Source organism: Perca flavescens, chromosome 12, assembly GCF_004354835.1.
Source record: "Perca flavescens isolate YP-PL-M2 chromosome 12, PFLA_1.0, whole genome shotgun sequence".
Classification (NCBI taxonomy): Eukaryota; Metazoa; Chordata; class Actinopteri; order Perciformes; family Percidae; genus Perca; species Perca flavescens.
The window spans coordinates 36182139-36197486 of NC_041342.1; the positions used below are offsets into that span (position 1 = coordinate 36182139).

Genomic DNA, 15348 nt, shown 5'->3' on the forward strand with positions numbered 1-15348 from the left:
GTCTCTGCTCATATGGAGTATATTTAGAGGCTCCGGATCACTTCATGCTTTTATTGTTCATGACATCTTCTTTGTTCATCCATTCAAAAGACAGGAAGACACAAAGACAGCGGGGTCACAGTTTAATATTCTTCTGATGGTATTTATGTCGTTATCACCATACTACTGTCAAACCTTTTCACTGTTCATATGCTTCTGTCAAACCTTTTCACTAGCTATGTTTCCATCCACACATTTTTATCCGAATTAAGTGACATTGAATGAAAAATACTTCATGGAAACAGTCAAATTTGATTAAATTTCATGAATACTGACTCAAAGGAAACACGTTTCGGTCTCATCAGATTTTATCTTGATCAATATACTGTATACAGCTTATGCGATAAACGCTGATGGAAACGTTATTTGCCGAATAAATAATGAATTGCAATTAAGTTTTAGGTCATTTTATGGTTGCAACCCACCACAAAACGAAGAAGAAGAAGAAGAAGAAGAAGAAGAAGAAGAAGAAGAAGAAGAAGTTGTAGTTCATTTCTGCCCAGTATTTCTGCTCTGTTTGCACACATGGCGGGTGTCAACCAAAACAGATGGAAGTGGACGAACGAGGAGACAAGAGACTTTTTGAATTTAATTTACGTTCCCATAGCAGAGACCGCCTCCGTTGTTGTCGGGCATTTACGTGCATCTGCATCTGCATCATGCATCATCGTTGTTTTCTTATTATAGCTTGATATGTCGCTATCAGCTGGCACATAAGCACTATTACAACTTGATATGTCGCTATCAGCTGGCACATAAGCACTATTACAACTTGATATGTCGCTATCAGCTGGCACATAAGCACTATTACAACTTGTGCAATATTGATCATTTTTTGGTAGATGGCCCGATCCATTTTGTCTAGCAAAACTTTGTTTGCAAATGTTTGCTTAAAGGTTGTGCGATTCAGTGCGAAAATGAACGTAAACACCTTAAAATGTCTCAAATCAATTTGATATACCAATCTGACCGCAAAACAGCATGTGACATCATCACACAACAGGTTTTTATTCACTTTAAAGCCATTGGATGGAAACACACTTTCACCAGCTTTATTCACATGAGTTTTTTTACCGAACTTTAGATAATTCGATTGACAAGTGGATGGAAACTGAATTACTGTTCACATGCAGTTATCACCATGCTTCTGTCAAGCCTTTTCACTGTTCACATGACTACAGTTATCACCATGTTACTGTCCAACCTGTTCACATGACTACAGTTATCACCATGTTACTGTCCAACCTTTTCACTGTTCACATGACTACAGTTATCACCATGTTACTGTCCAACCTTTTCACTGTTCACATGACTACAGTTATCACCATGTTACTGTCCAACCTGTTCACATGACTACAGTTATCACCATGTTACTGTCCAACCTTTTCACTGTTCACATGACTACAGTTATCACCATGTTACTGTCCAACCTGTTCACATGACTACAGTTATCACCATGTTACTGTCCAACCTGTTCACATGACTACAGTTATCACCATGTTACTGTCCAACCTTTTCACTGTTCACATGACTACAGTTATCACCATGTTACTGTCCAACCTGTTCACATGACTACAGTTATCACCATGTTACTGTCCAACCTGTTCACATGACTACAGTTATCACCATGTTACTGTCCAACCTTTTCACTGTTCACATGACTACAGTTATCACCATGTTACTGTCCAACCTGTTCACATGACTACAGTTATCACCATGTTACTGTCCAACCTTTTCACTGTTCACATGACTACAGTTATCACCATGTTACTGTCCAAACCTGTTCACATGACTACAGTTATCACCATGTTACTGTCCAACCTGTTCACATGACTACAGTTATCACCATGTTACTGTCCAACCTTTTCACTGTTCACATGACTACAGTTATCACCATGTTACTGTCCAACCTGTTCACATGACTACAGTTATCACCATGTTACTGTCCAACCTGTTCACATGACTACAGTTATCACCATGTTACTGTCCAACCTGTTCACATGACTACAGTTATCACCATGTTACTGTCCAACCTGTTTGACTACAGTTTCATGTTACTGTCCAACCTGTTCACATGACTACAGTTATCACCATGTTACTGTCCAACCTTTTCACTGTTCACATGACTACAGTTATCACCATGTTACTGCCCAACCTTTTCACTGTTCACATGACTACAGTTATCACCATGTTACTGTCCAACCTGTTCACATGACTACAGTTATCACCATGTTACTGTCCAACCTTTTCACTGTTCACATGACTACAGTTTGGACAGAAAACAGAAGTTAATGTTCTTCATGCTTGACTTGAGAACTGAAAATGTTCTGTTTCAGACGGAGCTCATGTTGAAACTGAATGATGAAATCTTTAATAAAACAATAATGAATGATAAAGAGCTGTCTGACTGTGCTCTCTCTCTGCAGGAGCCTCCCCGGACACGGTGACCTTTGACCTTTCTCAGGACGGCAGTGGCTCGGCGCTGGTGGAGCAGGCCAACGTCTGGATCTTCCTCAAGATTTCGAAGGGAAAGCGAGCGAGTGTCAAAGTGTTGCTGCGGCTGCTGCAGCGTCACCGCGACAACGGCGGCGATGAGAATGAGGAATGTGTTTCGGAGAAGATGGTGGACGCTCGCCGCAGCGGCTGGCACACGCTCGCCGTCTCCCGCAGCGTCCAAACGCTGCTGGATGCCGGCGGGGGCTCGCTCAGCCTGCGGGTCTCCTGCCCGCTGTGCGCGGATGCCGTGCCCGTCCTGGCGCTGGGGGGGGGCGAGCACAGCGGTGCCCGGGACCAGTCCCACCGGGACCAGTCCCACCGGGACCAGTCCCACCGACCGTTCCTCATGGCGGTGCTGCAAGCCCCGGAGGAGGGGACGCAGCGGCGAGTCAAGCGAGGCCTGGAGTGCGACGGGAAAATACGCGTCTGCTGCAAACGGCAGTTTTACGTGAACTTCAAAGACATCGGCTGGAACGACTGGATTATCGCTCCGTCCGGTTACCATGCCAACTACTGCGAGGGAGAGTGCCCCAGCCACATGGCGGGCTTCAGCGGCTCGGCGCTGTCCTTCCACTCCACCGTCATCAACCATTACCGCATGCGCGGCTACAGCCCGTTTCAGAACATGAGGTCGTGCTGCGTTCCCACGCGGCTGCGAGCCATGTCCATGCTCTACTACAACGAGGACCAGAAGATCATCAAGAAAGACATCCAGAACATGATCGTAGAGGAGTGCGGCTGCTCGTAAACACACACACCGACGGTAGAAACACGAACAATATCAGATCAGCACTTTCACCGTAAAGATTAAATATTTATGTTTAGTGACGACGCATCTTTTCCACATTGGAACGACCTGAGAACACTATGCAACATCTCCTGCAAACTCAAACTACATCCGTCTACATTTCTCTGTCCTAGCCTTCGTATTTCTTTTGTTTTCTGCTGTTTTCTGTTGTTCAGGTTTAACCATGTTGAGAGAAATGTGTTCAAACATTCCCGGCAGAGATTTAGATTCAGAAGAAAGCCAAAGAGAGGCGAGTGAGCTGTGAATAAATCAAATAGACCAGCTGTGAAGATTATTAGATGAAATTATTTAACACTTTGTTTTAGCAGTTTTTGGTCTTTGCTTCATTGTGGAATTTTTTTTTTTTGCCAACTTTATATAATTTATTTGCATTTTTTAGCTTCGTCATTAAACAATAATGTTCGTCAACATTTAATCATCGTTGCCTCTTTATTCTGTAGACGCCTTTAGAGGATTCACATTAGAATGACTTCATTACCCCTTCAGGACCAACCCGTCTTTAGGATGACTGCAGTTGATGGGTTAGGGGGTTAGGGGGTTAGGGGGTTGGGGAGGGGGGTTAGAGGTTTAGGGGGTTAGAAGGTTAGGGTTAAGGGGTTAGTTAGGGTAGTAGGGTTATGTATGTTTCAGAAACAAGAAAAGTTCAGATTAAATCTGAACGTGAGAAAGTGTTGGCAGGTCAGCTGACGTTTGTGCTGCAGGTTTCTGATCCTCAGCCTGTTCAGGTGATTTTAGTTTTCAGAGATCAGGTGATTTTAGTTTTCAGAGATCAGGTGATTTTAGTTTTCAGAGATCAGGTGATTTTAGTTTTCAGAGATCAGGTGATTTTAGTTTTCAGAGATCAGGGGATTTTAGTTTTCAGAGATCAGGTGATTTTAGTTTTCAGAGATCAGGTAATTTTAGTTTTCAGAGATCAGGGGATTTTAGTTTTCAGAGATCAGGTGATTTTAGTTTTCAGAGATCAGGTGATTTTAGTTTTCAGGGACCAGGTGAACCGGTCAGAGTGAAGTGAAACCAGACCCTCGACTGAGGCTCTGATGTTGGTGAAGTTCAACGGTTGCAGGTCGGGCAGAAGCGGGGCAGCCTCGGCCGGTTGGCATGGCAACACTCTGTTTGTTCACTGACCTACAAACTCATCGCTGAGTTGACAAGTTGATTTAAGAAACACAAAGACGGCTGCTGAGGCAAACACAAAGCTCTCTGGATACTGGAGCACATCCATGGATGTAAAAAGAGAACTGGACTCAGAGCTCTGTGCCAAAATAGTTTAGCTGCCGCGTCTACAATGACCCGGCTACTTCCTGTTTAGCAGCCCGCTGTTCGCTCATGTTCAGCTCTATCTCCACAGCACTGTGGAGGAAGGTCTGGCTACACCACAGATGCATTCTAGGATAGGAGTAATAAACACTCTGGGTTGTTTGCATTTCTTTAAACCAATCACAGCGGTCCTGGACGGCGCTGAGCTCCAAACGCAGTGACAGTGTCTCTGCTAAATAGTCTCAATTAGGAACGTTTTCAAAAGAAAACTCCTCATCCTATATTAAATAAGTTAACTCTTGACACAACACAGTAACGTGAGATATTTAAATCAGCTGATACATGGATAAACCTCATTGGCTCTTACCAGTGTATCTCCGTGTGGACTTCATCCACAGCAATCCCACCAATCAGTCCCAAAACATCCCAGTTAGAGAGGAAATTATCTAACATATTCTTTATAAAACCTCCCAGTTAGAGAGATGATCTAACATATTCTTTATAAAACCTCCCAGTTAGAGAGATGATCTAACATATTCTTTATAAAACCTCCCAGTTTGAGAGGAGATGATCTAACATATTCTTTATAAAACCTCCCAGTTTGAGAGGAGATGATCTAACATATTCTTTATAAAACCTCCCAGTTAGAGAGGAGATGATCTAACATATTCTTTATAAAACCTCCCAGTTTGAGAGGAGATGATCTAACATATTCTTTATAAAACCTCCCAGTTAGAGAGGAGATGATCTAACATATTATTTATAAAACCTCCCAGTTTGAGAGGAAATTATCTAAAATATTCTTTATAAAACCTCCCAGTTATAGAGGAAATTATCTAAACATATTCTTATGAAATCGTAACAATAAATCCCTGAAACTTTATATTTTCAGCGTGTAGCTCGGTAGCTACAAGGTTGATTCCCGAAGACAATGGAGTGCATGCTGGGATAGACCCACCCAGTGCATGCTGGGATAGACTCATCCAGTGCATGCTGGGATAGACTCATCCAGTGCATGCTGGGATAGACCCACCCAGTGCATGCTGGGATAGACTCATCCAGTGCATGCTGGGATGGACCCACCCAGTGCATGCTGGGATAGACTCATCCAGTGCATGCTGGGATAGACCCACCCAGTGCATGCTGGGATAGACTCATCCAGTGCATGCTGGGATAGACCCACCCAGTGCATGCTGGGATAGACTCATCCAGTGCATGCTGGGATAGACCCACCCAGTGCATGATGGGATAGACTCATCCAGTGCATGCTGGGATAGACCCACCCAGTGCATGCTGGGATAGACTCATCCAGTGCATGCTGGGATAGACTCACACAGTGCATGCTGGGATAGACTCACACAGTGCATGCTGGGATAGACTCACACAGTGCATGCTGGGTAATCAGAACTTTCTCTTTCAGAGGTTTGATCGCCTTTGGTCGGAACAAACATAATGTAAACATTACACAGAACTAATAAACTAAATCCATATGTGAGTGTGTGTGTTTGTGTGTATCTGTGTCTGTGTGTGTGTGTTTGTGTGTTTGTGTGGGTGTGTGTTTTTGTGTGTATGTGTGTTTGTGTGTGTGTTTTTGTGTTTGTGTGTGTGTGTGTGTGTGTGTATGTCTGTGTGTGTGTGTGTGTGTGGGGGGTTGTGTGTGTGTGTGTTATTGTGTTTGTGTGTATGTGTGTGTTTGTGTGTCTCTGTGTGTCTGTGTTTGTGTGTCTGTGTGTGTGTCTCCACCACTCTCTTATCACAGTCTAAGTATTATCAGAGCCTGTCTATGGAGAGCCTGTTCACTCCCTATCTCACTCCCTATTAGCCCCATTGTACCAACCTGGAATTTTCCCGAGAGTGGAAGTTCTTCCCTTATTAGACATTCTCTGGTATTATATAAAATATAATAACAGTTAGCCACACTGGGGGGCGCCAGACGGAAAATATGCGTCATCATCATCATAGTCAGAGGTTTCGGAATATCCTGTCTGAAAACGATGCTGAAAAACTAGTCCATGCATTTATTACTTGCAGGCTGGACTACTGTAATTCTTTACTATCAGGTTGCCCAAATAAAACCCTAAAGACTCTCCAGCTGATCCAGAACGCTGCAGCGTGTGTTCTCACAAGAACTAAGAAAAGAGATCATATTTCTCCTGTATTAGCTTCTCTGCATTGGCTTCCTGTAAAATCCAGGATTGAATTTAAAATCTTTCTCCTGACCTACAAAGCTCTAAATGGTCAAGCACCATCCTATCTAGAAGAGCTCCTAATACCCTATTGTCCCACTAGAGCACTGCGCTCCCAGAATGCAGAGTTACTGGTGGTACCTAGAGTCTCTAAAAGTAGAATGGGAGCCAGAGCCTTCAGTTATCAGGCTCCTCTCCTATGGAACCAGCTCCCGATCTGGGTTCAAGAGCCAGAGCCTTCATCTATCAGGCTCCTCTCCTGTGGAACCAGCTCCCAGTCTGGGTTCGGGGGGCAGACACCGTCACCACATTTAAGAATGAACTTAAATCTCTCCTCTTTGATAAAGCTTATAGTTAGAGAGTGAGCAGTTGCAGCGTCCGCCTAGACCGGCCACCTGCTTCACTTCATAGTCGTCAGATTAATCTACCATATAATCAATGATATAATCATAGTAGAGGGAGGCAGGCCAGTACAGCCCAATCCGGTTGGGGAGAGTTCTAGCCCGACCAGGCTCTTCTCCTTAACCTGTCTCTCTTAATTATGCTGTTCTAGTTTTAGGCTGCCGGGGGACTTCCTTTGACACACTGAGCTTCTCTCTCTTCTCTCTTTCCATCTGTGTTTTTCCATGTCCCAGAAATGGTTGTTACTAACCTAGCTGGTTACCTGGGAGCTTATTCCCCAGAGTCCATATGTCTTCTTTTTGCCCAGCATGTTTCCTTGGATTAGGGTGTCCCCTTGATCATGGTTGCAGCCTGTCGCCATGGTCCTGCTGCGTGCCCTGCTATGCCCTGTTACACCTGCTAAGCTCTGCAGTGCCCTACTATGTCCTACTACGCCCTGCAGTACCCTGCTACGTCCTGCTGTGTCCCACTACGTCCTGCTGCATCCTACTACACCCTGCTACGTCCTGCTGTGTCCCACTACATCCTGCTGCATCCTACTACACCCTGCTACGTCCTGCTGTGTCCCACTACATCCTGCTGCATCCTACTACACCCTGCTACGTCCTGCTGTGTCCCCCTACATCCTGCTGCATCCCTACTACACCCCTCCTGCTGCATCCTACTACACCCCTGCTGTGTCCCACTACATCCTGCTGCATCCTACTACACCCTGCTACGTCCTGCTGTGTCCCACTACATCCTGCTGCATCCTACTACACCCTGCTACACCCTGCAGTGTCCTGCTACATCATGCTGCATCCTACTACACCCTGCTACGCCCTGCAGTGTCCTGCTACATCCTGCTGCACCCTACTATACCCTGCTACGCCCTGCAGTGTCCTGCTACATCCTGCTGCACCCTACTACACCCTGCTACGCCCTGCAGTGTCCTGCTACATCATGCTGCACCCTACTACACCCTGCTACGCCCTGCAGTGCTCTGCTACGTCCTGCTACATCCTGCAGTGCTCTGCTACGTCCTGTTGCGTTCTACTACGCCCTGCTACGTCCTGCTACATCCTGCTGCGTTCTACTACGCCATGCTATGCCCTGCTTTGCCCTGCTACATCCTGCTAATTCCTGCTGCATTCTACTACATCCTGCTATGCCTGCTACGTCCTGCTACATCCTGCAGTGCTCTGCTACATCCTGCTACATCCTGCTGCGTTCTACTATGTCCTGCTACATCCTGCTGCATCCTACTACGCCCTGCTACGCCCTGCAGTGCTCTGCTACATCCTGCTACATCCTGCAGTGCTCTGCTACATCCTGCTACATCCTGCTGCATCCTACTACGCCCTGCTATGCCCTGCTATGTCCTGCTACGTCCTGCTGCATTCTACTATGTCCTGCTACGTCCTGCTATGCCCTACTATGCCCTGCTATGCCCTGCAATGCCCTACTACGCCCAAAAAAGCCTTGCTAAATCCTGCTACACCCTGTAACGCCCTGCAGTGCCCTGCTATGCCATGAACTACTACAACTACCATTTCTAGTCACTGATCCATTATCTTTATTGTGACTATTATTGCCACTTTTCATCACACCCCCAACTGGCACCGTTTGTTCTTGGGGGAGTCACTTGAATTGTTGGGTCTTTGTAACTTATAGAGTGTGGTCTAGACCTACACTATCTGCAAAGTGTCTTGCGATAACTCTTGTTATGAATTGATACTATAAATGAATTGAATTTAATTGAATTAAAGGGACGTATGAATGTTTCTGAGTGACCTGAGGTGAACCTGAGCACAAACACAGCGAGGTCATTACCGGTCCGAGCTAACGGACCAGCATGTCCAGAGATAATCAGTCCAGAGAGGAAGAAAGTGAACAAACAGTCTGAGTTCATTCACCCGATAATAGTAGGAAACATCCAGAGTCTCCAACACTGAAGCAATGTCAGAGACAGAAAGACAGATTCTATTTCATAATTAATGAGCCCTCCATGTGATCATTTATTCACCTGTCTGTTGTAGTTAAGTTATTTGTTTGTTTGTTTTTATATTTTGTCTAAATCATAAATATGAGTTTATTTTTAATAAAATTACCCCAAAATAAATAAATAACATGGAAGTTCCCTACAACGCTCTTTGCAAGTACAATGAATGATTGCTACTTTCATTGAATTTGAGGATTTTTATTCAATTTTATAGCATTTAATGATATGGAAATGGCTTCAAAACTGTTTTCTGACTAAAGTTTGACATCTACAAGTCTCTGATTGTCCATCATCAAACGTTTCTCTAATATTAGTCAAAATGATTCTTAACTTCTGCTTTTGGACTCAAAATTAGGTATATTTTCATATAAATGGGGTCTATTGACCATGAAATCCAAAAATAAAACTACTGGTTCTTAATTTAGTATTTTGAGCCAAGAGGACAAGTGCATTGAATTTAATTTAGGCAACGTTTAAAGGTGCACTATGAGTTCCTGCATGATGTCACTTCTGTTGACGTTCCAGGTAAATACAAAACAAAACCCCTCTCCCCATGTTTCTGTAACTGTCATGACTGACTGACTAACTGTCACTAAGCCCCACCCCCTCCCCCAACCATCTTGTCGGTGATTGGCTGGAACGTTTGTTGTATTTTGGTGCACAGCCTGTGCCCGTAGTGTTAAAGACCCCTGTGGTGTCTCCTGAGACCGGGTTTTTTCACGGTGTGTTCAGGGGGCAGGCAGCTAGCGGATCAAGGAGAGATGACTACCATTTGAGACTAAAATGATATCGTGCTGAAACCATGCACCTTTAATCAGCCAGAGATTATGAAAATATGTTATACCCAGTGGCGGGCCGCGTATTTTACACCTGGGCCTTCAGTACTATCCTACAGCAATTAAACCACCTTTGAATGAACTCACCATGACACTCAAAAATGCCGATGGGTGGCAAGGCCAGCTAGAAGGCTCTGTCCTGTCAATGAATACGCCCGACAAGGCAAACTCGAAATTTGACTGGCTAAAGAACATGACAATCAACAACATCGTCCCTATTTGCTTAAACAGCAGAGGGATTCACTGTAAATTCTGAAGGCCTCAGAGTAGATTGTTTTCCCTGGAGACAGCACAGGGGGAAATCTGATTGGATAAACCGATGGAGAGAGTAGCAATGAAATTACAGTAATTACAGGGAATGGATTTTGTAAAATACATATGAAATTAATAATATAAAGGCTATTTATTTTTGAAATTTAGAATTTATATATATATATATATATATATATATATATATATAAATTGGCCTATACTGTATATATATTTGGCCTGTACTGTACTATATATATATATATATATATATATATATATACAGTACAGGCCATTCATTCAATGCGTTTTCTTTATTTTCATGACTAGCATCAAGCATCAAAACTATGAATGAACACATATGGAATTATGTACTTAACAAAAAAGTGTGAAATAACTGAAAACATGTCTTATATTTTAGATTCCTCAAAGTAGCCACAGTTTGCTTTTTTGATAGCGCCCAAACCCTTGGTGTTCTCTCAATGAGCTTCATGAGGTAGTCACCTGAAATGGTTTTACCTTCACAGGTGTGCCTTGTCAGGATTAATTAGTGGAAGTTTTTCCCTTATTAATGGGGTTGGGACCATCAGTTGTGTTGTGCAGAAGTCAGGTTGATACACAGCCGACAGCCCTATTGGACAACTGTTAGAATTCATATTATGGCAAGAACCAATCAGCTAAGTAAAGAGAAACGAGTGGCCATCATTACTTTAACAAATGAAGGTCAGTCAGTCCGGAAAATTGCGAAAACTTTGAATGTGTCCCCAAGTGCAGTTGCAAAAACCATCAAGCGCGCAACGAAACTGGCTCACAGGAGGACCACCTCAGGAAAGGAAGACCAAGAGTCACCTCTGCTGCTGAGGAGAAGTTCATCCGAGTCACCAGCCTCAGAAATCACAAGTTAACAGCAGCTCAGATTAGAGACCAGATGAATGCCACACAGAGTTCTAGCAGCAGACACATCTCTAGAACAACTGTTAAGAGGAGACTGAATCAGGTCTTCATGGTCCAGTAGCTGCTAGGAAACCACTGCTAAGGAGAGGCAACAAGCAGAAGAGATTTGTTTGGGCCAAGAAACACAAGGAATGGACATTAGACCAGTGGAAATCTGTGCTTTGGTCTGATGAGTCCAAATTTGAAATCTTTGGTTCCAACCACCGCAGAAAAGGTGAACGGATGGATTCTACATGCCTGGTTCCCACCGTGAAGCATGGAGGAGGAGGTGTGATGGTGTGGGGGTGCTTTGCTGGTGACCCTGTTGGGGATTTATTCAAAATTGAAGGCATACTGAACCAGCATGGCTACCACAGCATCCTGCAGCGACATGCCATCCGGTTTCATCATTTATTTTTCAACAGGACAATGACCCCAAACACACCTCCAGGCTGTGTAAGGGCTATTTGACCAAGAAGGAGAGTGATGGAGTGCTGCGCAAGATGACCTGGCCTCCACAGTCACCGGACCTGAACCCAATCGAGATGGTTTGGGGTGAGCTGGACCTCAGAGTGAAGGCAAAAGGGCCAACAAGTGCTAACATCTCTGGGAACTCCTTCAAGACTGTTGGAAAACCATTTCAGGTGACTACCTCTGGAAGCTCATCAAGAGAATGCCAAGAGTGTGCAAAGCAGTAATCAGAGCAAAGGGTGGCTAGTTTGAAGAAACAAGAATATAAGACATGTTTTCAGTTATTTCACACTTTTTTGTTAAGTACATAATTCCATATGTGTTCATTCATAGTTTTGATGCCTTCAGTGAGAATATACAATCTAAAATCTTGAATGCAAACTCATCTTCTTTGAAGTTGTTAGTTTCAGTCGTTACGATATGTCTCTGATTCAGGTTTCCGAACATGTCTCTGAAGTTAGTCTTATACAGTTGGTTTGTCTTCCTTTAACAACTGTAGAATAAAACTCTGGAACATGTTTCTTTAAAAGGCACATCACACAAAATGCCTGCTTCTACTGACTCCTAAACCCTTCAGTCACACGGAAACATGGCGTTCCTCCAACCGTCTCGACCTGCTCTCTGTGTAAAGTGTCCTGGGATCACTCCTGTTGGGATGGGACACCATCAATTAAAATGAATTGAAAAGATTTTCAAGAGTTGTGAGAGGCAGCGAGTCAATTTACATAAAGTTACAAGCAATGTGTGTTCAGTCTGTATTGTGTTACTAAATATATATAGTTGTGTCCTGTGTCCAGTCTCTGCTGCATGTCTCTCTATATGTCCAGTCTCTGCTGCGTGTCTCTCTATATGTCCAGTCTCTGCTGCATGTCTCTCTATATGTCCAGTCTCTGCTGCGTGTCTCTCTATATGTCCAGTCTCTGCTGCGTGTCTCTCTATATGTCCAGTCTCTGCTACATGTGTCTCTATATGTCCAGTCTCTGCTGCATTTCTCTATATGTCCAGTCTCTGCTGCGTGTTTCTCTATATGTCCAGTCTCTGCTGCGTGTCTCTATATGTCCAGTCTGCTACATGTCTCTCTATATGTGTCTCTCTATATGTCCAGTCTCTGCTACATGTCTCTATATGTCCAGTCTCTGCTGCATGTCTCTCTATGTCCAGTCTCAGTGTCTCTATATGTCCAGTCTCTGTCGTGTCTCTATATGTCCAGTCTCTGCTGCATGTCTCTCTATATGTCCAGTCTCTGCTCGTGTCTCTCTATATGTCCAGTCTCTGCTGCGTGTCTCTATATGTCCAGTCTCTGCTGCGTGTCTCTCTATATGTCCAGTCTCTGCTGCGTGTCTCTCTATATGTCCAGTCTCTGCTGCGTGTCTCTCTATATGTCCAGTCTCTGCTGCGTGTCTCTATATGTCCAGTCTCTGCTGCGTGTCTCTATATGTCCAGTCTCTGCTGCGTGTCTCTCTATATGTGTCCAGTCTCTATATGTCCAGTCTCTGCTGCGTGTCTCTCTATATGTCCAGTCTCTGCTGCGTGTCTCTCTATATGTCCAGTCTCTGCTGCGTGTCTCTCTATATGTCCAGTCTCTGCTGCGTGTCTCTCTATATGTCCAGTCTCTGCTGCGTGTCTCTCTATATGTCCAGTCTCTCTGCTATATGTCCAGTCTCTGCTGCATGTCTCTATATGTCCAGTCTCTGCTGCATGTCTCTCTATATGTCCAGTCTCTGCTGCATGTCTCTCTATATGTCCAGTCTCTGCTGCGTGTCTCTCTATATGTCCAGTCTCTGCTGCATGTCTCTCTATATGTCCAGTCTCTGCTACATGTCTCTCTATATGTCCAGTCTCTGCTACATGTCTCTCTATATGTCCAGTCTCTGCTGCATGTCTCTATATGTCCAGTCTCTGCTGCATGTCTCTCTATATGTCCAGTCTCTGCTGCATGTCTCTCTATATGTCCAGTCTCTCTACATGTCTCTATATGTCCAGTCTCTCTGCGTGTGTCTCTATATGTCCAGTCTCTGCTACATGTCTCTCTATATGTCCAGTCTCTGCTGCATGTCTCTCTATATGTCCAGTCTCTGCTACATGTCTCTCTATATGTCCAGTCTCTGCTGCATGTCTCTCTATATGTCCAGTCTCTGCTGCATGTTTCTCTATATGTCCAGTCTCTGCTACATGTCTCTCTATATGTCCAGTCTCTGCTACATGTCTCTCTATATGTCCAGTCTCTGCTGCGTGTCTCTCTATATGTCCAGTCTCTGCTGCATGTCTCTCTATATGTCCAGTCTCTGCTGCATGTCTCTCTATATGTCCAGTCTCTGCTGCATGTCTCTCTATATGTCCAGTCTCTGCTGCATGTCTCTCTATATGTCCAGTCTCTGCTGCCCTCTGCTGGAGGTTGTTTGAAACATCTTATTTGCAGCAGGAAAGAACTGACAAACACTCGACATCTTCAAAACCTTTTAATGCAACACGGATCTTGTTTGTTTGTTTGTTTCTTTTTTTGTTTCTTTGTTTGTAAAGCGTCTTTGAGTTCCATGTAAAGCGCTATATAAAACTTATGTATTATTATTATTATTATTATTATTATTAAAATGATTAAAGTAAAAAACTAATTCATGTCATCACCTAGAATATTAATTAAACATATTTTTTTAAATTATAAATCATTAATGTGTCACGTTATGGAGATAAAAATCTAACTGAAAGTCAACAGCATGGTCTGTTTTCTGAAAAGAAGCTTAGATAATCAGATTGTTTGTGAGTTAAGGGAATCTTAAATTTAAATTTTCCAACCTGAGATAGAGAAATTATCAACTCTTTTATATGGAATACACCATCTATTTCTTTGATTATTGATTATACAGTTTAATAATAAACAGATGGAGCAGTGTGACGTCATGTCCTGTTGTTGAGTCTTGTCAGAAATAGCTCAGTGTGTAATCTGCTCTACCTGAATACAAATACAGCTTCAGATTAACAGCAGCTCAGAGTGAACAGATTCACATTTTAACAGACTCTACACCCTGAATATATCATAGAAATACATGACATATATATTCTGATCCTGAGCCTAAACACCAAACACTAGCCATGCTCTCTGAAAACGGTTTATTAAAGGGAATTAACACAAACTGAAACTGTCCAATCAGTTGGCTCAGTGTCGTCCCGTTAAGCCCCGCCCGTCGTCACACACACACACACACACACACACGCACACCCACACACACACACACACACACACACCTCCCCTGCTGTCAGTCTGTAATCCTCTCTCTCTCTCTCTCTCTCTCTCTCTCTCTCTCTCTCTCTCTGCGGTCATCATGGCGGAAATCAAAACGGGAATTTTCGCTAAAAACGTCCAGAAAAGACTTAACCGCGCGCAGGAGAAGGTAAGATATATAAAGGGAGGATGGGGGGAAGATGGGGGGATAATGTTGGAGGGATGGAGGCGAAGGTGAAGGGGACAGATGGAGCAGAATGAGGTGTAGTGTGTGTGTGTGTGTGTGTGTGTGTGTGTGTGTGTGTGTGTGTGTGTGTGTGTGTGTGTGTGTGTGTGTGTGTGTGTCGGGCTGCGGCCTCTGCAGCTTCTCCTCCTCGCATCATTCTGTCTGTTAAATATGATCACAGTTTTATTTCCGGTTTTATTGCTTATTAATGTTTATTAGTTTATTTGGACGATCAGAGATACAC

General features: G+C 43.8%; 1 protein-coding gene across 1 annotated transcript in view; it reads left to right on the forward strand.

Moving 5' to 3' along the window:
* Positions 1-3283, forward strand: part of inhbab (inhibin subunit beta Ab) — a 5258-nt gene extending 1975 nt beyond the window's left edge. Inside the window, exon 2 of the mRNA XM_028593843.1 lies at positions 2466-3283. Coding sequence (XP_028449644.1) covers positions 2466-3283 — 818 coding nt within the window. The remainder of the gene's footprint in view (positions 1-2465) is intronic.
* Positions 3284-15348: the final 12065 nt, after the last annotated feature.